At 41.3% G+C, this 27,256-nt stretch overlaps 1 protein-coding gene across 1 annotated transcript in view; it reads left to right on the forward strand.

The window, feature by feature from the left end:
* Positions 1-733: 733 nt before the first annotated feature.
* The window catches only part of zmym2 (zinc finger MYM-type containing 2), a 36,392-nt gene continuing 9,869 nt past the window's right edge, over positions 734-27,256 (forward strand). Inside the window, exons 1-15 of the mRNA XM_022740126.1 lie at positions 734-793; positions 12,444-13,148; positions 13,544-13,712; positions 16,999-17,153; positions 18,068-18,216; positions 18,524-18,686; positions 20,597-20,809; positions 22,816-22,966; positions 23,262-23,377; positions 24,125-24,250; positions 24,637-24,787; positions 25,098-25,270; positions 25,402-25,567; positions 25,809-25,837; positions 26,196-26,337. Of these exons, the coding sequence (XP_022595847.1) occupies positions 734-793; positions 12,444-13,148; positions 13,544-13,712; positions 16,999-17,153; positions 18,068-18,216; positions 18,524-18,686; positions 20,597-20,809; positions 22,816-22,966; positions 23,262-23,377; positions 24,125-24,250; positions 24,637-24,787; positions 25,098-25,270; positions 25,402-25,567; positions 25,809-25,837; positions 26,196-26,337 (2,668 nt within the window). The remainder of the gene's footprint in view (positions 794-12,443; positions 13,149-13,543; positions 13,713-16,998; positions 17,154-18,067; positions 18,217-18,523; positions 18,687-20,596; positions 20,810-22,815; positions 22,967-23,261; positions 23,378-24,124; positions 24,251-24,636; positions 24,788-25,097; positions 25,271-25,401; positions 25,568-25,808; positions 25,838-26,195; positions 26,338-27,256) is intronic.

Raw genomic sequence — 27,256 nt, forward strand, 5'->3', positions numbered from 1 at the left:
AATTTTGAACTTGTAAAGTCATGTTCACAATTAATTCCAAATGTAATTGTAAATCAACCTTTGTAAACTTGTAATTGTGTGCATAGAAGATATTTTGTATTTGTAAAAAGAGACTGATTAAAATCTGAACAAATGACAGTAGTGGTGAGGTAGCACGCTGTGAAAGAAGTACTTTTGTCAATGTCAGATAGAAAGCAGAAAACTATAAGGCTTGGTGTTGAAAGTTCCCACACAGTGTGTGACACTGAAGTTACAAGTAAAATTTTGACCCTATTTTTACACTTAAATCTGATTGGACAATTCATTCACATAGAGTCCAATCAGAGTGTAGATGTTCCGTTACCTTCATCTCTGTCCTAGATCCTGAAAGGTGCAGTAGATTTTCAACTCTGTCACTGTCAACTTGAAAATCTACTACGCTTTTCAGGATCTACTGTGGAGATGAAGATGAAAGAACCACCTCCTCTCTGATTGGACTCTGCTTTGTGATTGGAATGTCGTTCACATGTAAAAAAAAATAGGGTCAAAATTCTACTTTTAACTTTAAGCATCAAGTTTTACAGTTTTTGACTCCCCATCTGCTCACAGGTTTTGACAAAAGCACTTTGTCTTTCATAGTGTCTTTGTGCTACGTCACCTCTGATATGATTTGTCCAGTTTTATTCACAAAGTTTTGTTTTTCTTACAGAAGTCCATTTATTTAATACATTTACCAGTATGTGTTTTCATAGGGATGCCAGAATCCACCTCCAGCCAGAACCACATTGAGGTCCCCCACAACAAGCAAGAAATGGTAAGTCCTGCGCATGACTGCACCCCATAAGTATACAGGCTCATATTAGGGTCATAATGATTTTGAACTTGTAAAGTGATGTTCACAAATAATTCCAATGTTTGTAGTTGTAAATCAACCTTTGTAAACCTGTATGATAAATTTGTGTGAGAAATTCAAGTTTCTGCATGTGGAAAAAAAATGTGCTTGTGTCAAAGAGATTTATATTTGTTAAAAAAGACTGTGAATCAAAACCATGAACAAAGGATCAGTGTTGAGGCTACACAAACATAAAAAAGAAGACATGGTTTCATCAACATCTGTTTACTAATACAGAACAGAAAACTGTGTAAAACTCTGCACTCAAAAGTTTCCACAGTGTGTGCCACTGACATTACACGGGTCAAAATTCGTACTTGTCAGTGTCACACACTGGGAATGTTGAGTGCTGAGTTTTACAGTTTTCTATGTTGTATCTGTTCACAGACTGTGTCTTTGTGTAGCCTCACCACTGGTCACAGGTTCAGTTTTGAGTCACACAGTCTCTTTTAACAAATACAAATCTCTTTACCACAAGCACAATTTTTTCACATGCACAAACTTCAATTTTTCATGCAGATTTATTTTACAGGTTTATAGAGGTTGATTTACAACTACAAACGTATTATTTGTGAACACCCCCAGTCGCATTAGCATTAGCAAGCTGCTAGCTGACATTGTACATTGATGATTGAATTAAACAATTTCAACATAAGAATAATAAATAAGAAAATGTTTTTTAAAAAGTGCCAGAATACTTTCTAAATGCATTGTATGTCTAACTGATTGATCTGTCAAACAAATCTCTTAGTATTCTTTCCTAACAGGTGTAATGAATACTGTGTACACTTGTATTCATGCATGATAACTCGTTTAGGTAGAAAAAATGTAAAATGCCATTAAATGCACATTTACAGTGACCTTTTTTTTGTATGTTTGCATGATGAGTTTACAATGCATCTTCATCAGTATGAAATGTCAGAACCCTGCTTCCATTCCCTCCGTCTGCAACGTGACTGTTTACTGTCACCCTGGCAACGGCTTCCGGTTGAGTAGTTGACGTTAGCATAGCCTGCATATTAACAATGAACAATAAAATTGTAATATGTAATTTCTTAACAAAACAAATATCACCAAAAGTCATACTATCAAACACCTTAACCAGGTTCTGTCACTTCATATCTTACAACCGTTAACGTAGCGCACGTTACTTGTCGCCGATTATTTGAGGAAATAAAACAGCTGAAAGACTGCGTACTCTTACTTTGAAAAGCGGAAATGGCGGCGTCAGCAGGCGGTCAGTTGTTTTCCGATACAAATCGATTTTCATTCAGACCGGCAGAAGGTTTGTCTCATAACTCTGTGTAAAACGCAAATCCACAAGCGTAGAGAAAAGAAAATTGATTCAATAATGTTTTTTTGACAGTTCTAAATATTAGGAAGATATTCACTATTGCTTTTCATGTACTTGTAAATTAACTGAATGTACTCACAGATATGTTTTTATTCGTGAAAATTGTTTGTAGACCCGTTTTATATTTGCAAGATATTTTTCTGAGTTTACAAATGTATTTTTTGTATTTGTAGAAGGTGTTTTATATCTACAGATCGCACATTTACTCAATGATTGTCAATCAATTCACAAAAATAATATTGAGACAAAATCTACCTCCATACCCATCCCTCTTTCTCTTCACCTGCACAACTGTTCACATCTCATTTCCCCTTCTCTCCTTCATTCTTTTCCTCCCTTTCTACTCTATTCTTCACTTTTCAAATCCAGGCTTCCTCTTCTGTCTTCTTCTCATCTGTTCTCCACTCCTCTCCTCCTGGTTCTTCATCACATATTTTTTCTCCTCTCTTCTTCTCTTAACTTCAGCTTTTCACTCCTTTCTATTCCTGCTTCCTCTCCTGGTCCACAGGTTGTCCTGTCATGTCCCAGCGCTCTCTTACTCATTTTCCCTCATGGCTCGCCCAGCTTGCCAAAAATAAATAATAATATAAATGGCTATTTCCCTAATACAGTATTAATAGAACTCCATTGATTTGCCCGTCCAGTCAGAGAGACTGAGAGAAAATGATACCAAGTTGAAGTTATAAATATAAATAATGTTAAAATAAACTGCATATAAGATTCGGGGCTTTTGGGAAAACATCCCGGACTGGAGCCCCATAAGCTGCCCCCCTCGCTCCACCTATGACTACACCCCTGATGATACATTACATTATTAGATTGTTAATACTAATGCATCTGTGTGTGGGCAGTATTTTACTGTTGCAGCTGCTCGAGGTGGAGCTAGTTTTAACATTTTACATACAGTTAATCTGGTGGTTCCCAACCAAGGGGACAGACTCCTTCAAAGGGTCACAAGACAAATGTGAGGGGTCAAAAAAACAAAAGCTAAGACCCACAGACATTAATGTCATGGGCCTTTCTCTAATGTTTGATTTTAGTGACATGAATAATTTAAGGTCTTCTTTGGGCTTCAAACTGCTATTTGAGGCCCATAGAAGACCTCAAATAGCAGTTTGAGAAAACATGAAACCAACTTCTCACGTGGTATTAAATGAAACCATGTGAGAAGTTTGGAGGAGAAGTGTGTCTTTGGTGGAAACAGTTCTCAGACATCTGAATCATGAGAAGAAGCCCCAACTCTTCTTTTGTAAAAAGAGGTCAAAGAGAGTTGGAGGCCTGGTTTAAATCATTACAATGCTTTGTATTTTATTAACTTATTGTATGTTTTTATGTAAAATGTTAAGGTGCAAAGTAACTAAAGCTGTCTATAAATGGATTTTGGTGCAGCACTTTTCCAGAAGTGGTCAAATAGTTAATTGGAGAGGTCTCTCAGATGAATTTAACTAATAATAATAATAATAATAAGATGATGTGTGGGACTTTCCACAATCTGGCAACCCAAAAGTTGTTCTTATTAGTGGCTCATAACTGATCTATAAATCATTAGTAAATGATTTATTAACCATTAATAAAAGTCGTTAATCGCAGCTTATAAACCCTTTATAAATGGCGCCTTATCAGCAGGTGGCAGTCTACCAAAATGAAATATTAACATATTCAGGGCAGAAATGCACTGAACTGTATGAAAGCTAAATGTGAAATTAAGAGCCAGATGGACTTAATTGGCTGCTTTGAAAATGAAATGAAATGAAATGAAATGAAATGAAATTGGGGGGGGTCTCAGACTCCTGTGTGGCCACACAAACACTGGTGGGATGGTGAAGGATCAGTCTGCACTTCTCCTTTCAATGTGGATCCAGGGTCACGTGTTTATATATTTTTGTGTAATTTATGAACATTGAAATCTCCGACATTTTGCTCAGTAACCGACACACCCGACAGTTCAGTCCTCCACCCATCACCGCCTACAATCCGGTGAGTTAAGTGACGTATGAGGCGCTGTAGGGATGGAAACCCTTTTTCTGCAACGCCGACCCATGACGTGAATCCGATCTGCACGTTTCGGTGTGACAATTGAACGCACCTGATCCGCCATATTGACAACGTAATCATCAGTTCATTTGAGTTTTTGCCTCCCCGATGCAAACCTCGCCAGATAACCTGGCTGTAACTGAGTTACAGTGATTTTATCGCACCTGAAGATGTGTTTTTTCTAATCTCCTTTTTACTTTAATAACAGGGACTTTTATTGTTGTTAAGGTGTGCACAGCATTTTTCTAACTCTCCAATGTGATTATTAGTTATTTTTCCCAGCCCTTTGGTTTTTCCTGCTTATGTCTGGATGAAATTACGTGAGGAAACCCGATGTTGCACCGACAGAGCTGAGAACATGAACTCTCTCAACCCGGATCCTTGCTCCTGATTGGACCTGAGCTGTGTACTTCAGTGCAGCCTGTTTTAGCGCCTTGACCAAAGACCCTCATGATCAAAGTCTGTCATTTTCCTGCTGAACTGGAGTCAGTTTACACGGGAGATATGATACGTATGGGTGAGGTTAAATCAGCTTAATGGAGCATTTTAATTGCCAGCCATGCAACCGCTGATTGCTCCTCTTGCGCTTGCGCGAGCCAAAAAAAGGAAAAGAAATTAAGAAATACGAATGGATGCCTTCAGAGAGAATAATAAATGAGAGAGGTCTCACTACGTCCCTACGTCTGGTTACAATAAACGTGAGCATAATTGCAAGAGGGACTTAAAGAACCATACCAGTGTTTTTGGAAGTCTCTGCTTCTTGACTGTATATTACTGACTTGAACGGATTATGAGACAACAGGCCCTGTAGACTCTCAGATATTTATAGTTATAATTTGGGGTTTTTTTCAATTTTGTTTTGGTCATTTTGCATCTGTTTGTACTTGGTTTACATCTCTTTGTAGTCGTTTTACATTACTTTGTAGATCATTTGTGTCTCTATGTAGTTGTTTTTGCATCTTTCTCTCTACTTAGAAACAAAAATAATGAATCTTGCAAGTCAAAATAGATTATAGGCATCCAACAAGAAAAAAAGTAGATATCCAATACTTAAAATACCTAACAGAAACCAAACCAATCTAAATAACTAAAAAAAAAAAAGATGAAATTTGAGTAATAGTAATATTTTTCCATTATTTGTTGAGACTGTGTTGAAAAGGTGTTGATTCAACTGTTTGATCGTTTTATAAGACTTTTGAACAGTACTTCATTACATAAAAATGTATGTGCTGTTTAGCCTACCCTCTTTGATTCGAATGGGATGGACAAAATAATAGTAACACTTGCCAATCAGTGAATCAATACATCTTTAATATAGTCTCAATTAAGAGATCTAATCACATTAATACATCCATGGAGACTGCATTAGTTTCAGCTTACTGTACCTAATAAACTGACAATTGACTACAAGACTGAGTGTGTGGTATACACTGAACATCTGGTGCTGCGGGACGTCTGTGTGCTTGTTTTGAGCGTACGGAGTGAGACATCCCGCTGATGGACGATCTTTGGAACGAAAGTGGAAAGTTCTACGTTGTGCGCACGCGCTCCCCGGGATTAATGTCAAGGCACAAAAGTGGCGCTACACCGTTTCGAGCTGTCCTCCGGTAAGAGAAATTCACAGACGTTTTTTTATATTCCACTTTTACGCCTAATTCAGTCAAAGTTTCGGGAACTTGTGCGGGGCGTCTGGCGGATGCCCAGCGACTCCCCCGGGGGTCACACCGGGGCGAGGAGACACGTTTAGGGACCAATAAGCAGTTAAATTAGACAGATTTTTGCGCCCTGCTCTGTGTGCTCTGGCCGCTGCCGCCTCTAGTCTCCAGTATTGTTCAGTTGGCTCCCTAATGGCGGACGGCAGGCAGTGCTGTTTTCCGCTGGGGAAGGAGGGGGAGGGAGGTGTGTGTGTGAGAGGGGGGGGGGGGGGGGGGGCTTGTATCTGGTTGTGAAAATGCTGGGGTTATACCTGGTTTTGGGTCACGGTAACTCCCGGGGGGCTCATGTAAACACCACGGTGCGGTGGTCGGTTTGAGCCCCGTTGTTTACCACCGCATGACACAAATGAAGACAGTTCATGTGATACGTAACACTAGGGCGCCCCCTGCGGCGGCCGGGTGTACCTGCCACTGATTGCGCCAGGGTGGACTCCGTGCAGGGTAACTTTCCAATTAAAACCCCAGCGTCACAGGTATCATAAAAATCGGGCTTTTTATTCGTATTCAGGGGCTGCTGTGGTGGTGTTAGCTTGTGTGCGACTAGAAGGAAACCTGGAGGAGCATTGTGGGGGCATTGGTGGAGGGGTTGTGTAGTAAAAACCCCACGTTGCCAGTCGTCAGGGATTGTGTTATTGACTGTCACAGTGTGTATCCAGTCTGTTTTTTATCCATTTGATGCGAATAAGTTCTGATCATTTTTAGTGGTATTTTAACAATGGCGCAGTCTGTGTCTGCTCTCCTCCCCTCGATCCGCCGCTAATCCAATGGCTGTTTGCGCCAGGAAGGGCAGGGGTGGGAACGGAGCGGAACGGAACACCCTGAACCACGTTTCTTCTGGATCCCAACTTGGAAGCCAACCTACCCTCTCATTTACCCGGGTTATTTATGGAAGAGTTACGCAGCTCAGGTAGTGCTGGTTCTGTTTATTGTCTTGATTAAAGTTTTGGACCTGCTCTTAAAAGCCAAGTTTGTTAAATATTACTGCTGGGAGGGGGGGAAGCGAAGAGAAGCTCGGATCGGGTCGAGTGATAGCCACCGCTGTAACCGGTTGCAAGGACCGGATTTGGCGCTGTGGTGGTCCTCGTCATGAAGCTGAGCTTCTAGCTCAGCTGTTAATAATCAAGGGCACGACCAGGGGGACTTTAGCGGCCCCTCAAAGCTTGGTACAGGCTGTCCTTGTGTGCTGATTTTCTAACATTTCAGAGTACAGCTCATCAGCTGTGTGGAGCTCAGAATAGTCAGGGTTTAGTTTTGTATTCAGCTGCCAGGTAACCGGAATGGACTACATTTTAGCCCATCAGCTGGCTTGGGGGATGCTCTGGTGGCTGCGCATTACGCATCACTTCTCAGTGACATAAGCCTTATATAATAATCTCAGGCGTTTGATATGAATATGCTATTAGTCGGTTGCTATCTGCGCAACTGGCGCAAACAGCTGCATGTCTCCACCTTGTGACCCACCGGAAAAATGATGTCAACTTGGCTTTATGCGCAAATTGATAGTGTTGGATAGGTAGAGGAGCACCTATGTAAGGTGATGATGTGGCCGGGGTTGGCCTGGCGCAGGCGCCGCTTTTAACAGCATGTCTGCTGAGGGTTTTGTTGCACGGAAGCGGTCTCACCCCAGCGCCAGCCCACCTCTCTGTCCACCTGGTGTTGACGTTGGGAGCAAGGTTGCATGTCAGAGCTCATTAATGCTGGATCCTCGTTTCCCTCTCATCCACGTGAATGCAGCTTGGCTCATAGCTCTGCATTGCAGTCTGAACTGAGTCTAGACCAGGCTATTTTTTCCCCTCAGAGCACAACTGAGTTGCTTTGCACATAGATTCCCTCTGTTGGTGTAATATCAGGCAAAAGGCTGTGATGCATTCTTTTTGCAGCAGTTGTTCAGCTTGGGTTTGGTGGGGGGGGTGTTGCACATGGAGAAAGGTGCCTTTGGGTCTCTTGCCAACATTTTGAAACCAGTTAGCCACATGGTCACTGACAGATGTTTTATAACCCTGACACATGCGGTCACTAGACATGGGGTTGTATTATATCTTCTAAAATAAAAGCTTGAGTTTGAGATTACACACACACAGTCACAGGCTCTGGAGCATGGTTTGGAATCCCGTTCCTGTTTTTGAACAGTGGAGAACATCTTATTGATCTTGAATGTCACACTGTTTTGACTATTGCTTCCTGTCACATGGTCACCGTGAGCAGCTCTTCCTCTTCCAGCTTCAGTGTCTTACAGTCAAGTAGATCTTTACAATCAACAAACACACTGTATCCAGCTCTGGTACACTGTCCTGCCTGAGTTTGCAGCAGACAAGTACAAACATGGATGAACTTTAACACAAGCTACTGACATCAATTTCATATCAATGTAATTGTCCTACGTTTCTGAACAAAATATGCATTCATGACAGAATTTGTTTTCACTTTAAAAGGCAAAATACAAAACATGTTAACATATCAACAAACATGTATTTTAGCTTCCATTGCTCTTAATAGCATTAGAAAGACCAATTCTTGAGAGCAGAGCTGGAACGATTAGTCAATTTATCAGTTAGTCAATCAGAAGAAAACTAATTTGCAACTATTCTGATAGTCAAATAATCATTTTAATCATTTTTTAAGTGAAAATATTAAGGAAAACACCAATAACTCTGTGGTTCCACTTTCTCAAATGTGAGGATTTGATGCTTTTCCTCGTCATACATGATGGAAGATGGAATATCTTTGGGTTTTGGAAGATTGGTTGGACAAAACAAGACATCATTGTTAATTGTTATACTATTTTCTAGCATTTTATAAACAAAACAATTAATTAATAAAATAATCAGCAGATTAATCAATAATGAAAATAATCGCTAGTTGCAGCCAAGCCTTTAATTAAAACTGAATTTTATTGACACCAAACACAGTTTTCCTTTATAAATGAGCCTGTTAATGATGTTGGATATTATTTTATAAATAACTATCAGTAAACCACATTTCAAGTAGCCCATATCTTCTAACTGTCATGTTAGAGGGATGTTTTTTTTTTTTCTCAGTGGTGATGCATCCTTTTCTGGTGAGGGAAGGAAAGCATAGACTGTATTCTCCAGGTTGGGACTAACACAGTCAATACAGCATGATATTCTTAATGTATGTATCCTGGTCCAAGTGTCTTATTACTGTTTACGTGCTCTACCGTGAATACGAAAGTTAAATGTTTAATGTTTGATTTTTGGTGAGTCAGTTTGAGGTGCTGACTCAACTTGATATTTGCCCTTGAGGGTTTAGTTTGTAAATATCCCTTTCAATGTCTTCCAGCCAGTGGCACCACTTCATTTAATACAGTTTTCTCTTTAAATCAATATTTTACCTATTTAGTTATTCAGGCAAAGTTCTTGTACAGCTGCTTGAGTTAAGCTGCCATTTTTGACAAGTAAATGTCTATCTCCAAAATACAGAGATGTTATTTTTACTTGGCTGTAGACAGCTGTTAGACTTTTACATCTATAGAAATAATCTCTGGTCATAGAAAATGTGTCCTAGTTTGTAACTGTGTGATGTTTCATTGAGCCCTGTGGGGAGGTTAGTGTCACCTGATGTGGACAGCACATCAACTCAGGGGCTGATTGGCAGTCAGGCAGGAAAGTCTGTGTAAAGGATGGACCTCCTAACCAACATGCCACTCATTTGAAATGAACTAAAGATGAGTAATATTTGGCATTCACCATATCACACCACAAACTCGGTCATGAAGGAAACGTGGGGGAAAGTGAAAGTTGTAAAACGAAAAACACACCCCACACTCGTCCTCTCAAAGGCCTACCTGTTTCACCTCAGGTAGCACTATAACATTATGACTTTTATTGGATGCACCCCACAGTGCTGGGGCCAAAATGGCCGCCACATTGTTGTCAAGGCAGTGACCTGGCTTCCTCTGTAGTGTAAACTGTGCTCTGTTAAAGCTCTTAAGGTTGTATTGAGGTGCTCTCAGGCTCTTCCTGTTCTGGGTGGCTTTAAGGTTGAAGAGCATATAGCTACAAAGATCACTCTCTGCACACGAGTGTGTCTGTGGGCTTGTGTGTGTGTGTGTGTGTGTGTGTGTGTGTGTGTGTGTGTTTGTGTGTGTGTGTGTGTGTGTGTGTGTGTTTCTGTGCTGCAGCTGTCAGCAGTGATGTGATGGGTGGCTTACAGCCACCCTCACTGCTGTGTAACTTGAAAAGGAGATTTTGACAGAAACAGATCAACATCGAAAGTGCAGACGTCCCCAAAAGTGCTTTAAATAATATTTGATCCTGAATCCGGCACCAAATCAGCCTAAAACATTTTTATTATGTTTCTTCCTCTTTTTTTATTTATATGGCTACTTAAGAAGCCCATATTTGGTAATACTGTTAAATGCATGTTTACATTCAGGGTATCTGCAGGTCTTTAAGTCTTTAAAAACATTGTTTTCATTAAAAAAAAATGCGCTTAATGGGATTAAAAAGTCAGAAATGTAATTTACAAAGGTCTTCAATATTGATTAATCCATTCATCCATTTATTTTCTGCGTCTTATTCAGGTCACGTATGATACTTAATGATATTAGTAGGAAGTATTGTTGTTTACAGCTGAAATATGTGATATATCAATAAATTCATGCACTTACTGTCCCTGCTGCTTTTCAGTGATATCTTTCAGACTTTGACTGCTATGATGGTGAAAAACAGGCATTACATTTCATGTTGTATTAAAAAGGCCTTTTAAAGTCTTACATTTAATTTGGTGATCTCTGCAGACACCCCGACAGTGAGCACTGCACATGTATTGCTGATTAACCATTTATTCATTCTGTATCACATAGGGTGATATCTAAATCATTTGAATAGTGTGTCAGCCAACTCATCAGCACCCAGATGTAGAGCACAGAGAACAAGTCCCTGTGGTGGTGGTGGGCCTTACCGTCACCACGGCAACCAAGGTGTAGCTTCACTGGTTGCTGGGGGCAACAACAAGATAGAAGCTGTGTGGAGCATCACACAGGGGTAGGGAGCAGGGTGAGAGGGAGGGAGGGAGGCAGGGATGTGAAAGACAGCAGGTGAGAGGAGGAGTAGAGTGCCGGGTAGTTTGGTAAAGGAGGTGCAGAGAACAGAGAGAGAGAGAGAGAGAGAGGAGGAGTGGAAGAGATGTGAGGAGGAGGAGCAAAGTTGCCCCCGTTGCTGGGCAGGCATGTCGCAGTTCTTGCTAGTCTACATTCAACCATGGAGACATCGCCTCTACTGTTGCATCTGCTGAGCCCTAGCTCAGGGCTTTCCACAGGGATATTGAGTAGCCAGCTTGGGGGCATGTCGCACAAACCCTAATTTGGTGGCCTCTGACAGATTGTAATGCCACTATTTGATCATATACACTGATCTTAATCATTGCATGTTTTAATTCTAACCCTGCCCGATCGTAAACATGTAGAGAATTATTGTAAAGGAGAATTAGGCCTCTTGTGCAGTCTGTAAGTAGCTATTAATATTTAAAACCACACCTGTTCCTGACTGATCAGAACATTCATTCATGGTTCTGAAGCTGCCAGGTCTGGTTCCTCAACCTGTTCCATAAAGCAACAACACATTTGTCTAATTCATGTAGAAAATTATCGTGGATCTGATCACATATTTATCACGGCATCACTTCTAGATTAAAATATTCTTCACAGCAATTACAATTAAAACCAATTCAAAACTTCAATTAGGAACATAATCATAATGTTCTAGCTTCTAGTGGCCTCGTTCCTCTTCTTTGTCTTCTCTGTGGTTACACTCCACACCTGTGGGCAGTAAGCAGGTATGATTTATGAAGTTTTGAGCCTCTCCATGAATTACAGAGGAAAACAAAGAGGCCTGAGATGCACTTCTTGTCCTGCTCTCCTTTTGTCGTCCCCCTCTTCCTTCTGTTTTTCGCATCTCTCTCTGTAGCATGTGTGCTCACTATAAGTTCAGTTGCCTTAGAAAATTTAAAGTTTGAATGGACCTCAATGACCGAAGTGAAGTAATACGACAGAAATGGTCACAACTGACTCCCAGCTGTCGGCAGAGCATCCAGTCAGTTCAGAGTTTCAGCTCCATGTCAGAGGAAAGAGGTCATAGTTTGAAATGAAAGGCTCATATCTGGGACATGCTTGATTGGAAATTAAGTGGGTGTTTTAAAGGGTAGGGTAGGTCATCTTGACGAATGTCTGAAACCCTGTACAAATAAAATCCAAACTATTTGCACGACTCTAGAGGTACGATAAGACTGACGATCAAGGATGACCGAAAATCAGCCAGAGATGATAGAGATAGAGGTGGTAGCTATAACAATGGCAATGAGTTACCACCTGGCAGGAGCAAGGTGTGTGGGGGTAGCTTGTCTCTGGGGATACCTGAGCTACCTGTACAGCTGTCAGACACCACAAAACTAATCACTGGTGCTCGCTCCACCTAATTGTCTCCTAACTGCCTTTTGTTTGTGTCGCCAGGTGGTTGCCTTAGCGATGGACGGGGAGTCAGAACCAAACCCTGCCGTAGCAGAAGAGGCAGGGGAGCGGGAGGAGCCCATGGATGCCACTCCCTCCCCCCAGCCACAGACCACGCCCCCAACAGAGGAGGCTGGGGAGGCAGTTTCCATGGTAACAGAAGAAGGAGCCACAAAGGAGGGCGGCACAGAGGACAATGATGATGATGTGGTTCTAGTAGGGGAGGAGGCGGCAGCCCAGCCTTCTGCCACAACCCTTTCCGAAGACACGCCCAGCACAGACTGCATAGAGCTGGATGCTTCTGTGGGAACTATAGACATGTCCACTGCAGTGATGCCTTCCAAGACCCCCAGTCCTCCTGCGTCTTCCAGCGCATCCACAGTGGAGGCACCTCCTCCAAAACCTCCAACCACAGCAGCAGAGCCTATTGTCATTGATGATGAGGAGGACTCTGAACAGAAACACACTTCCTCATCTTCACCAGCGCCCCCTGGAGCCTCTTCTGTATCCCACTCGCCAGGTGCACTCAGCAGCACCGAGCCAGATTCGGAGATCAGGATCGCCAGTGTCACCACATTGGGCTCCAGTAGCCAAAAAGGGAGCTCCACCGTTTCAGCAGTAAGTACTCCGCCACATCCAGTGGACGTCCAGGCAGACTTGAACCTGATGATAACATCGGTGACATCGCTGCAGGGAGGAGCGGCGGCTGTCACAGCGGTGAGAACCAACACAACAGATTATATTTTTTCATGTTGGAGTCTTCTAATTTACTTTCACCTCTACTTTCACAAACAGTGTTAAGTAACTAATTTCAGGTGTTGATGGTTTGATGATGATGTTTTCTGCTGGTAAACATCGGTTAAAGCAGGTGTTCTCTTTGGCATAGCAGGTTTATTCTTGGCAAAGCAGATAACGATATCTTAGTAACGACGCTGCTGAGAGCTGATATTTTATGCCAGTATTTATTTATGCAAGATGCACTGGCAGCTCCTTTAGTTAGGTTGGATTCAGTGCAGGTTCTACACACTACTCTGCAGTTGGCACATTTTTTGTCTTTGGTTCCTTATCACTTAAAACCTAACCTAACCGACTTGTGTGTCTAGGCAGGTGAAGGCCAGGCAGAAGAAAATGGTCTGCAGATAAGCAATGCATTCAGCCTGAATCCCGACACCCCATCTGGTCGACCAACAGCCTCCTTTAACCCTGGGAGGGGCTTAGGCCCCATGGGCCAGCTGGTACAGAATGGAGACACAGGGACACACAACAGAGCAGGTAATGGATGTGTTATCTAGAAGAGATTTAACTGTTCTCCGTGTTCTCACAGGTAAAATGCTGTGCGTGCACCCCCCTTTACACTGTCACCTGAAACTCGTGAACCATATGATATGAGTGGGAGCTGGCCACATGTCTCTGTTTCACTTTTATACGTTTATATTTTTGTTTTGAGAAACCTGCACGTTGCCTCCACTGGTGCTGACAAGTGCATCCCTTCAGCCAGGTGTTCTGTTTCAAAATCTTAGCTCAGTACTTTTCCTTTGCTCTGTTGGAACTGAGGGCCAGAGTCCTGCACGGGTCCACTTTTGCAAACCCCACACCCACCATGCTCACACAAAGCTTGGCACCAAAGTTGTTGTTGTTAGCTGTCCCTTTTATTTTTGTTTTTATATGTTTATTTCATTCTTATGTTTATTTCACCCACTACCTGTAAGCATTTAGTTTATTTTTACCAGTGCCTGTGAATTAATATAAATGTATTTTGTACCTGTTACACATAATTGTTGTGGGGTACCTGACCCGGTGCAGGACTCTGTTGAGGGCTCTCCATACTAAGTCAGGAAATAGGAAGAATAATGGAGAGTGGCACATGAGCCTCGATACAATCTAGGAACGCTACAGTCAATCAGGTGTTTATTAACCAGTATCGGGCAATATATTCATGACTTGATCTTTCCCAATCATAACATGGATGTAGCTCTTTAACAACGCACCTGAAACATGATATAGAAAAGAGACCAGCTTCGTTTATTAGGGGTAACGGATTAACAGAAAAAGGGTTTCAAGTATTCACATAGACATTGCACATTGTGTGAAAAAACAACCCCCCCCCTCCATTCAGTCAAATGCAGGGTCATCCTGAAAAAACAAACAAACAAACAAAAAAACAGTTGAACCTGGCTCAACTGCCACAACACAATGCAACGTCATCCAGCAAAGCACAGCGTTGGATAATCAACTACGTGCAAGCACACATTCCTGCTGGATTTCTTTGTAATGCGAAGAGCGTATTTCAGCTGTTTACTCTGCGCTCGTTGTGACGGAGGGTAAAATGATTTTGACTGTGATAATTTTCCACAGTTGTCAAATCCTTCCTCGTATTATTATAAAACATTGTTCAGTTTTTTTGTTGTCAGATAATCCTTCAAACTCTTCGATGTATTAATCCAGCTAGCTTTACCGGATAGTTTTGTGTCATCATCTCACCATGTAATTGAACTCACACACCCTGATCAACACAGCACTTTACTTTTTATTTAACACTTTATGGTTTGAATGCTCGGTGCAACAGGTTCGCTTCTGCTGGAAAAACAAGAAATCTTTGCCATGTATACACTGAGCTGAGTGTCACAACAGGGTTTTTACAACAGTGTACAGTATGTGCATTACAAAGAACCGGACAGGGCTCTTTGTCATGCATTGCTGTCACAGCAACGCAGTTGGGTGGAACTCAATTACCTACAACTGCATTCATATTAATTCAATCTGAAGTTTAATTACATCAGAAACTAATATCGTTAAACTTAAATAAATAATTTCTCTACAGCTAAAACTGAATGCAGGCTGTCAATAAAGTTCAGGAACATGTAATAAAGGAAGAAGGGTGTTTCTCTCACTGCGATGCTCCTTCACTGCGGCTCTGATTTATGCCGAATGGGGAAAGGTGGAGAGAAAGTGAAAAATCAGGTTACTGACCAGTTGCATGCAAATCAAGTAGAGTAACAAGCATTTCCTGGTCATGCGTCATTGACTTTAATAAATCTCACCTGTATGCTAAGCAGAAATGTTTGTTGTTGCCAACTTCTGCCAACTCTTAACATTAGTAAACTCTGTAATTGCCTCAAATCAGCAAATCAAAGTGTGCATGCAGGGCTTAAGTAGTTCCCAAGTGGACCATCAGCAACTTTCTGATTTTACAGTGTGGCATAGCCCTCATAGAAATACTGGCTTTAAAGTCTGTGAATTGATAAAGTGGGGTGTTGGGACTGAGACAGTTTTATGTTTCTTGCCTAACTCCTCACAGGCTCCAGATGGTGCTGTTGACTGCAGCGGTATTCTTTTCACAAACTGGCTTCTGATGGACTTTTTTTTTTTCTTTTCAAATGCATCATAGTTTCATGTCTGCAGCTTTACAACCACAAAAACAGCAAACCATGATTTTGGCTTGAGATGCAACAAGTGTGAAGCTGTGCTGCTGGAGACCAGATGGATGGTTGGTGTTGGTAGCAACTGTGATGCTACTAGTTTTTAGAGTGTGAAACAGTTGTAAAAACTGACATTTTATCATCTGATTGGTCAAGATGCTCCGTTATGGTGCACCTGGTTTGCCTAATAGTACATGGCACATTCCAACCAGGGATATTCCATACATGTAATACCCCTGTCTCTCCATTAGTTTCCTGTCTGCCTCTCGATCATCTGTCCAATAAAGGCATTAATAAAGCCAATAAATAATCTGTTTTCATGAAAGGAATACAAAGACTTCTGAAGTTAAGGAAGTCATGGTTACTGAATGAATAATATATAAAAAATGATGCAATGAAATAAATAAATACTTGACGTCTATATTTTTCGAAGATCTCGTTCCACTCTTCGGGGAAGGCTTTGGAATCTGGCTGCAGGGATTTGCTCCGACTCGGCCACAGTGGCCGCTGGTGTTGGACAGTAAAGCTTGGTTCGCAGTTGGTGTTTCAGTTCTGCTGCAGTATTAAGATATGCCTTAACTGAAACTAAGGGGCTTAGCATAAACCATCCAAAACAGTCCCAGACCCTGAGTACACAAAGCTATGTGCACAGGGCCATCAAAATACTTTTTTGGCATATTTCACAAATTAAAAACATTAAGACGTGAGACAAAGCGGTGAAATCTTCAGAGAGCTGTCTATGAAAATGTTTAAGAACAGCACAGAGAGTTGGAGATTAGTACCTGATTGATCAATCCTTGAATCCTTCAAGTAGTGACCAGTATTCGTCCAACAGAAGGTGAAACAAGATGGCTCTCGTTAATATTAATGTGTCTGTGTTTCACCATCAGCTTCAAGTGTTTCCTATTCCATTATTTTACCTCTAGCTGGTGTAACTCTAGTTTTGGAGGACAACTCCAAACTGAAGGCAAGAATGAGGAAGATGGTTAAAAGGGAGGATTGGGACAAGGTTTTATTCTCTCTGACAAACTGAATGCTCCTGATAAATGTACATCCACTGTTTTTTATTGTCAGCTCAGAGAAACAAAGACCTGTAGGACGGAGACGGCTGTTAACTTTGTTTCTCTCTCTCCCTCCAGATTCATGGATCTCCCAGTCGGCGTCAGTCCCCCGCAATCAAAAACAAACGGGGGTGGACTCTCCGTCACCAGCCACCTCGCTGCCCAAACCTCCAGGCCAGTCTTCCTCATCTACTTCCTCCTCAGGCTCCCAGCCACAGCCCAGGACAGTCAAGGTGATCCGCTCAGTCCACCGAGGTCCCCTGCAGTTACATTAGGTGTAGTTTATGATGAACAGGAAGACATTAAAATAGAAATTTTACTTCATCTTATAACTTTAATCCAGAGTTAAGGGTTCAGTTGTGTCGTGCTTTGTATCTGTGCGTTATGTTTTCATTCACAGCATGTCGTGGCAATCCTGTTTGTTTAAAAGTGCTTCATATGCTTCGTATGAACAGTGAAATATTCTCCCAAACACACTGCTACCAGACGCCGCTGGAGCAGATTCAGTAGTGATGCTGTTAAACAGATGTGGTGCAGTAATTACATGAAGCACTGTATCTATACTTATTGTACATAAATTCACGCGCCCAGTTGTCACAATAATTCACTCTACAGTGAGTTCACAGCCTTCACATGGGTTCATTCCTATAACTCTAATATGGCAGACAAACTGGACATTTATCTTATTTTGAAACAACATGTGGGATTTAACACATAATCTCCTGCATTCATTACCGCGCCTATTACTAGTATATTTCCTGTGTTATCCAATGAGCACTATTTTGTCAGTTCACTTGTATTGAGTACAGCAGCAGTTTGTGCAATAGAAAATTTAGGTTTGTTTATTTTTTCTTATTCCTCTTACGACTCTTTTACTTCCAATGCCCCATTTTGTCTTATTAGTTTTCGTTCAGCTGAAAGAGAACAACTGTTGTTTTGAAGAGGATGTGCAGAATGAATACACCTAACATGCAAAGTCTCTTTGAATACAAGTCTGAACGAGTTTTGAATGGCCAAAATGTGCCTGCAGGGTTTATACAGAAGCATACTACTTCTACTGGCAGCTAATGGAGTAAGGCCATATATTACTTATTGCCATTGTAAAACTCCCCTGCAGTTAAATCTTGTTTGTGTTTGTTCACTCCAGGTGACCTGTGCTAACTGTAAAAAGCCTCTGAAGAAAGGCCAAACGGCCTACCAGCGTAAAGGCTCCACACACCTGTTCTGCTCCACCACCTGTCTCTCTGCCTTCTCACACAAACCCGCCCCCAAGAAGAGCTGCACCATGTGCAAAAAGTGAGTCTGAATCCGAAGGTTGCAGGAATCCCATTAAACAGGAGACATTTTATGGTCCGAATTTAGGATTGTACTCGTGGGGTACATTCAAAAGTACTGGGGTGGTAACCATAAACTAAAATCTATGGTTCAGTTTCAGTTTCACTTCCAGCAGTTTTGAGTTAACGGTCTGTCCCATTTATTAATTGACTTTTAACTCATATGTTTGCAAGTCCTAAACACTATACTACTAACTGATGTACAGGCTGATCTATCTGTAGGGGCTGATCTATCTGTAATGCATCTGTGCTGCATTTGTGTTTTCCAGGGACATCACAAACATGAAGGGTACCATTGTGGCCCAGGTTGACTCGAGCGAATCTTTCCAGGAGTTCTGCAGCACAGGCTGCCTAGGCGCCTACGAGAACAAGCAAAACCCGCCCAAATCGGGCCTCAAAACCAAATGTACTGTCTGTGGAAAGCTCACAGAGGTCAGTCTGTCTGACGCACTTAACAACACATACTCCTCTCTCGCGCATTTACCTGTCATTCTTAAGCAACATACGTGCCTCTCTACTCCTGACAATGGAATGAATAATTGAGTAGCAACGGGCAAAATAGTAAAAGTAAGTTTGGATGGAAAGGGGCATTAATGGTGCACTCTGACTTAGCAGTGTAGTAGTTACACCTACGCAGTGTAATTCAGTCTAAATGTGTCTCTAATACTCTGATTCTCTCAGGATGCTCAAAACATAACAAACACCTTAATATATCAAGTCCAATACAGAGTGTTTAACTTAAACTCCTAACTGGAAAACAGGAGAAAATAAAATAAGCCCTCTCCTTCTATTCTGCTTCTGTTTTAGTCAGGCTTTTTTTACATTTGACAAGATGGTAGAATTAAAAAAGATTTTCAGTCTGAACACACTGAGAGCTCACAAACTTCTCAAGGTTTTCTGACAGCGCTAAAACAACCGGAGTGCAGCCGGATGGTCTCCATTGTTGGGCGGTGAGAGAGAGAGAGAGAGAGGGCGGAGGTTTAAATCCTCCCCTTTTTGCCAATCAACAAGCAGCACTGGGAACACCACCTGCACCACATCACACACAGTCTCTCTCTCTCACACACACACACACACACACACACACACACACACACTCTAATTGCACACACTAAGGTGGAGGAGAGAGAGCTGTCAAACACAGACGGACAAATAAACAAATGACCAAGAGTGATAACAGAGAGAGCCTCAGAGCCACTTACACAGTCTGTTAGGCTTCATCTTCTTTTCATCATTTACATTGTTGTCTTGGACGATTGAACCGTCTGTTTCTCTCTCTCTCTCTCTCTCTCTCTTTCTCTGCTTTGTTCTCTTCCTCCTCTGGTCACTTTCATTCAATATTTATCTCTTTCTTGCTCCTTGTCTCGCCTTCGCTGTTCCCTGGTTCACTCTTTCTGTCCTTTCCTGCCTTCGTTCTTTTCTCCATCCCTGCGTTTCGTTTTGTTTCATTTCATTTCATTACGGCTTCTAAGGTTCAGCAGACCTTCAGCTCAGTCTCCATGGCCACCACATGCAAAAAGAGTTGTCTCAAAAGTAGTTCCTCCCACCTCACAATGAAGGATCAGTTAGTTAGTCTTGGTGGTTGTGTTGAATTGGTTTGTTATGTAACACAGGAGATGGTCCCTGTTAGTGTTCAACGTATCCAAGATAAATTAACTAACCGTTCAGTCACTTATGAACGTGGCAAGGCCTTTTTTTTTTTTTAATGGAATTTCCTAGCGTGTTCATTCGACGCTAACCAGTGCCACTGTCACCTAGCAACCGCAACGGTCTGCATTTGTGACATCTTAAAATCATGTGCATTATTTATGTCTCCGTCTTGGTTTGATTTGCATATAAAAGCAACGGAAATATCGCCGATAAACTACGAAAATGATTTGGAAAAGTCACACGACATGGACGGTACGCTTGTGTGTACATTTAAAAAGCATTACCTTTCCTTCCTGTTGATTCCTATCGCTTTATTTGTCTTCAATTTACACCCTGTTATGCTTTGTTGTATGGGTAAATATCCTTGCCATTTTGTCATGGATGTGTGGTGAAGTGGACCTGCGGTGGTATTGTGTGTATTCATGTGCAGATCAGATTGTATCCGTGTTGATTAATTTTGTGCAACTTTTGAAGGACAAATGAGTCTGTAGCATCGCAAACAAATACATATAAGAGGTGTAGAAGCCTCCATTTTTAGTCACTGTTGGATTTCCACTAAAAAATGTTTGTTCCTACTTATCCAGAACAAAGTGTGACCCATTCCAACATGGCTTTCAGATTCAGAAGTTTAGTTTTAGTTAATCAGGCCCTTCTGCTTTTTTTTTTTTTTTTCTTTCCTCCTCTGTCTCCAGATCCGGCACGAGGTTAGCTTTAAGACTGTGACCCACAAGATCTGCAGCGACGCATGTTTCAACGTTTACCGCAGGGCCAACGGGTTGATCATGAACTGCTGCGAGCAATGTGGCGACTACCTGCCCAGCCGAGCGTCGGCCAACCACTTTCTGCTGGTCGACGGCCAACAGAAGCGATTCTGCTGCCAGAACTGCATCAGGGAGTACAAGCAGGTACTGTAGGCCCAACCGCAGGCTGCAGGTGTGTAACATTCGCCTGATTGGAGCCTAGATGTGATTGATTCATTTATGTCATTCAACCATATCCATTTAAAATTGCGGCTCTGCTTTGACAGCCAAAGCTGTAAAAGTTTCTTTTTTAAAATATTAATTTAGCTGTAGTGACCCACTCTCCTCCTCACAGCTAGGAAACAGACCCACAGCAACTAAAATATAAATACAGTGAAATGAAAACATGCACACAGGTGGGCATGCTGATCATAAGAAATAAACATCCTAGTGAGAGAAAAAATTGGCCTTGAATGAACAAGATTGAAAATTTGCGCAGCAAACAAAAGGCGTGTCACTTTTATTTGTCCCCAGTGGGGCCATTGGGCAGCAGTGGGATATTTGCATAAAAACATAAAAACACACACGCCTCACATAAATACAACACCAAGACCAAAAGATATAAAGGACAATAAGTTAATAAAAACAAAACAGAAACTGAATGTTAGTGGACAATAGGTCAAAACAACATAAACCTTTTTGATGGCAGAGGGTATAAAAGAGGGTTTGGGACCATGGTGATGAATGATAAGCAACCACCTATTGCTAATGGTTTGGTCAACATTTTATATGTATTCATTTATCATTTATCATGTAGAGATACAGTTAATGTCATGTTACTTCTCTACAAATGTTTATTTGCATGTTGCGATCCACTATGGGAGGTGCTGCTTGATGATGATGATGATGATGATGATGATGATGGATTGACAGAATTCACCATCCTGTTGTGTAGATGAACCAGGAGTGTCCACATGATGATGGGCAGGTTTTAGAGAGACATGGGTCACTAACTTTGGCTCTGTCTGTAATGACACTAACACAGAGTCTGCAGCACAGATCAGTGCTCATCACACCTCTGGATCTCTTTTTAAAAGGAACTGAACATGTTGCAACTAAATTGTGTTACTAAGCAATATTAGCCAGAAAATTTTAAGTTGGAATTGTATTTGTTGCTGAGCAACAGCCGCTTATTGGACATTTTACTAATAAGTGGAGGAAACCGTTGGGTCTGTCTCCTTTCATTGGTATACAATTTAAACAAGAGGCTGACTGTTCAGTGAAACTGTGAACTGGTTCTCAGGCATTGTGTGCAGTAATGAGCCATCCTGCACAAACCCAATCAGCTGGTTAAGTAGTGAAACATAAGTGTTTGGATGATCTAGGGCTTGTGGAGAAAAATTCCCTGCCTCGATCGGACATTTGAATTAGTTGTCTTTGCTGTATCTGGACAGCTCGGTTTTCCATATTAAGAACTGAAAAATAACTTATGGCAGCAGGAGGGAGGAGAGGCATTAAAAACTCTGACAATTACCTCATATTCCACTCAGATATCACTGCATCTCCCTTGTTGGACCGAGTAGGATTAAATTAATGAAAATGAAGATGATGGCACGTTGTATGGCACGTATTAAAGATACATTTTATCAAGTAATGCAGTAATAGATCTCCAAGGCCGACGCTGCCACTGTTAGTCACTGTGACAGTAATAGGAGAAAGAGTATATAATCTGCGCTTTGTGGCCAAGTAGTGAGAAAACACACACATAGAAACACAGGAGATTTGTACTGTTTACTCTGCTAATGCTCATATTTCATGAAAGTCCACTCAGGAAAAGTCAGAAACCGCTCTCCCAACAAACACTTTAAAACCTCGTACTCCAATGAAGAGGATCCATCAGGATTTCCACTATTTCATTTAATAATCTTTTCTTTTTTTCCCCCTATTTGATGCTCTGTTTATGTCCCTCCACCATAGTGCATGGTATGCTTGGATATTTTGTCATCAGTCTTTTAGCTGTTGGAGCACCTTGTCCATTGAAATGAGCTGACATCGAAACATTTTTATTGTTTAATCAATTACCTTTATCAGTGTTTTAACATAATCTTATTGTCACTGCAGAGCATTGTGTGTGCTGCGGTTTGATACGATGTTTTCCCGCTCTGTCGCAGGCCCACAGTAAACTCGCGAGCTGCCTGACTTGTAAAACGCTGATCAAGACGGGCGAGGTGCTGCACAGCCTCGGAGCGGGCGGCACCATGGGCTCCTACTGCTCCGTCAACTGCATGAACAAGGGCAAGCTGGCGACCACGTCCTTCCTCAGTGAGTAACCAGACAACATAAGAAGGAAGGTTAACAAACTTTTGAAACAGAACTTTTCTGAACAACAAATGGACTTGAGTCAAAAGAGCAGCAGAGAAAAGCTCTAGTTAACCTGTTTGTTCACTCCTGGTCATGGAGCCTCACTAAACAATAAATTCACAAGTAGGAGAAAGAGTTGCATAACATTTAAAAACAAAAAAAAAAACAAAACAAACAAAAAAAAAAAAAAGTCATGTATAATAAATGCATTTTCGTGTAAGTGTTAATGTTTAATGTCTGATGTGTGTGTGTGCAGATACAGAGCCCACGTGTCACTTCTGTAAGAGAAATTCATTACCGCAGTACCAGGCCACACTGCCAGAGGGAAACATCCTCAACTTCTGCAGCTCACAATGTGTTACCAAGTTCCAGGTGGGGGACTCGTGTGTCATTTCAAACCAGAAGACACAATAAAAAAAATTAATTTAAAAAAAAAGAAAAAAAAAAAAAGAATTTTACAACAGGGAAATTAACTGGTCACACTGATGGACATTGCATCATCTCGCTCTGCATTAATTTCCACAGTAGTTCTTTGATACAGTTGAATGAAACTGCAGTATCTCAGCTGCTGCGAGGACTGAAAATACGCATACATACATACTAATGCAATGCAATAAATGGTTCAGATAAATGGAGCAAACTAGACTCCAAACTAGTGCTTCGGTGTGAAGTTGTGTCCCAGTTTCTCTACAGATAAGTGAGGACATGAAATGTTGTTATACCTGGAAGGAGGAAGTTGCAGTAAATAGAAACCCAGATTAACTGTTAACGTCATCTACCCATTTGACATTCATGAAAACAGCAGCTCAAAACACAAACATAAACACCACACATTCCCTCAGTGGAGTCCATGACCTGATTAGTTTTTTAGCACCATGTTGCATAAATTTGCATATTAACTGGCATGACTTCATACAATAGCACTCAAGTTGGTGGGCATGGAGATATTTGCAAGTCAGTGTGTTTTATTAGCTTTGTTTGTTACCTTAATAAAACAGCCACATGGTTTTTTAATATTAAGCTTTTATAATATACTTCAGAAGGAGCAGTAGACATGCAGTCAATTAAATTTTCCTCCATGTGATTAATTTTTATTTATTTATTTTGTATTTTTTGCAGAATGCTCCTCTTCAAACGGCCACCAACGGACAGACGCCCCTCTCCACCACAAACAACACCGTCCAGCTGAAATGTAACTACTGTCGAGGAGCGTTCAGTTTGAAGCCTGAAACTCTGGACTGGGAGGTGAGGCAATTAAAATAATAATAATAATAATAATTTGACACAGATATCACAGGCTGACAGTCAATGCCTTCCACAGATAATGCTGTACATTAGTGTAAAGCACCATGATACATCTGCAGACAAGTGCTTGTTGTCTTACACCCTTTTTATTTCTTTCTTTTACTTTTTGTTTATGAATTTTTTTCATTTTATGAGAACCACAGGAATGTTTTCTTACACCTCTGATAGCAAAGGGCAGTAAAATTTATTTGGTTGGTATTAAAAAAAAAAACAAGGCATTGGAATATGACCACCTGCGCTCTGGGAGATTGTTATGGGCACGGGCGAATAACTCTTAAACCCACAGTGGCTACAATACACTTGTCCATGTGTGTGTCTGTCTTCAGGATAAAGTCTACCAGTTCTGTAGTAAGACGTGTTGTGAGGACTACAAGAAGCTCCACTGCATTGTGACGTTTTGCGAGTACTGCCAAGAGGAAAAGACGCTACATGAGACGGTCAAGTTCTCCGGGGTCAAGAGACCTTTCTGCAGCGAAGGTACTCGTCTCCCGTCCTCTGCTCTCCTCTGTAGGACACTCGATAAATCAGAGTGCTTTCTTTTTTAAGTGGTAGGAAGTAGAGAGGCTGTTTTTGATATGTTTTCAATGCCTTTTTGTTTGTCATATTTCTGTCTTTTTATATATATATATATATGTCTGAGGTCTCGTTTACAGAATTTGACATTGCTGTTTCTAATTGAGACCGTTTTCCACTTCACTCATCTGTCATTTTGCGTTTTCATTCTGTTTCTTTTTCTTTCCTTCTCTTTGTTTATTTTTCCCTTCGTTCCGTCTGTTTCCCTTTCCAGGGTGTAAGCTGTTATATAAGCAGGATTTCATCAAGCGGTTAGGCCTGAAGTGTGTCAGCTGTAACCACTGCTACCAGCTGTGTAAGAGAGGTGTGACGCGGCAGCTCGGTGGCCTGACTCGGGACTTCTGCGGCGATCCGTGCGCCAAGAAGTTCCACGACTGGTACTACAAGGTCTGCTCATACTCAGCGTATCATAAATGTGTTTTGTTTTTGCAATGTGGTGTTGAAAAAAAGTATGTTGTGAATTTCCTTTTAAAAAAATAAATAAATAAAATAAATAAATGTCTCCCTGTGACCACCAGGCGGCGCGGTGTGATTGCTGTAAGGTGCAGGGTAACCTGACGGAGTCTGTGATGTGGAGAGCAGAGATGAAGCATTTCTGTGACCAGGAGTGTCTGTTGAAGTTCTACTGCCAGCAGAACGAGCCCATCATGGTCACACAGAAAGGCCCAGAGAACACCACCCTGGGTACAAACTCTGTGTGTGTGTGTGTGTGTGTGTGTGAGAGAGTGTGTGTGTGTGTGTGAGAGAGTGTGTGTGTATTTGGTCGATCTAACGTTTTCCAACAAGTGACCCTCTTGAGTATGTCTTCAATGGTCCTTGTGATAGAAAATACTTTTGAAGAATCAAGTATTAGGGAAGGAATTTATGTGTCACTCAGATTTCTTCCTGAGGCAAAGAAGTGATATATTTATCTTCCTCTTTACAGGGTTTGAAGTGCAAGGGGCCAAACTTGGGGTAAGTAGGAAGTGGAAGACGTGTCAGTATCACACAGTTTGCTTTGAAATATTTTCTGTTTTCTACAGTCAATTAGTTCTTAAGTGTTTCCTGTACATCTGTTGTAAAGATGTAATTAAATCTACAACATATAGTGGATCCACTTAGAAATATGTAACCATTTTATCAACCAAATATTTATATTTTGTATTTAACAAATTTATCTAACATTTATATTTTTGTAAGACAAATATATTTCTTTTAAAACAATCCCGTCATTTTTTTAATTGTATATTTTGTAACGTTTTAGTTTGAATTTTACTTATAATAACTGATCCTTTTGTAAGAGCAGTGTGTTGTGTTTTTTTTTTTTTTGCAGCTCGTGAACCAGGGCACTGTGGCGTACGCAGGTGGAGGTTTGATGAGAGATGTCAAGAACAAGGCGGTGCTCTGCAAGCCGCTCACCCTGACCAAGGCTACCTACTGCAAGCCACACATGCAGAGCAAACTCTTACAGACAGGTGACTGCAGCATCTTAGATAGAGGACTGCTGCACATGTTGACATATGTGGTGTTTCTTTCTTTTCTAATTTGGATGTGTTGTGTTTACTGGAGAGAGAGAGAGAGACATAGACCTGGATGTCAGTGCATCCAAGAAGCATTCAAGACTAATTTTAAATCTGACTGCTGAAACCACCTCCAGAGCTGGACGCATGCTGGTCAGATGTTTAAAGCTATAAATGCATCTGTCTCTCTAAAGGACATGCATAATCTTTTCTCCTCCCACAGTGTAACTACATCAGCAGTCTGATTTTCTTAATCCATCCATGTTCTGCCTCCTCTGTCCTTGAGATAATGGCAGCTAAAGTTACATTAAAATGACACTGAAATGAGCCGCTGTTCTCTGTCTAACTAAAGCAACAGAGAAAAATAGCTGCTTTAGTCAGGTCAAGTCAGTTTTATTTATACCATCATCATAACACAAGTTTCCTTTTATCGGAAAGAAACCTGGAGCATTCGTCTTTTCCCTGATCAGTTCAACCACTGAATGATCTGTGAGGAGGAGGAGGGGAGCTTTAATCTGTAATGTGTCAGAGTCTGTGAAGACGATGAAACTTTTGTCTCGCTCGTAGTTCATAAATATGATTCACTCATGTCTTTGTGTTTAAGTTATGGACAGTTGTTAGCTAGCTAACACGAGCTAACTGCTACAGTGCAGGAGTCTTTTTCCAGAGTTTGTGGCCGTTTGCTACTAAACGGCTTCATGTGTGTTACCGCCTCCTTCTGGACTGGAGGAGGGTGGAGGTGGAAGGTGGATTGTAATCAGATTTATAATCTAGCCAGTACAGATGCATATATGTGGCTAAATTTAAATAAAAGTGTCTTAAATCTTACCTGGACTTTATCCACATATGAGACACTTGAAATGACAAATGTAAA

Source organism: Seriola dumerili, unplaced genomic scaffold (assembly GCF_002260705.1).
Source record: "Seriola dumerili isolate Sdu_G_001 unplaced genomic scaffold, Sdu_1.0 BDQW01000052.1, whole genome shotgun sequence".
NCBI lineage: Eukaryota > Metazoa > Chordata > Actinopteri > Carangiformes > Carangidae > Seriola > Seriola dumerili.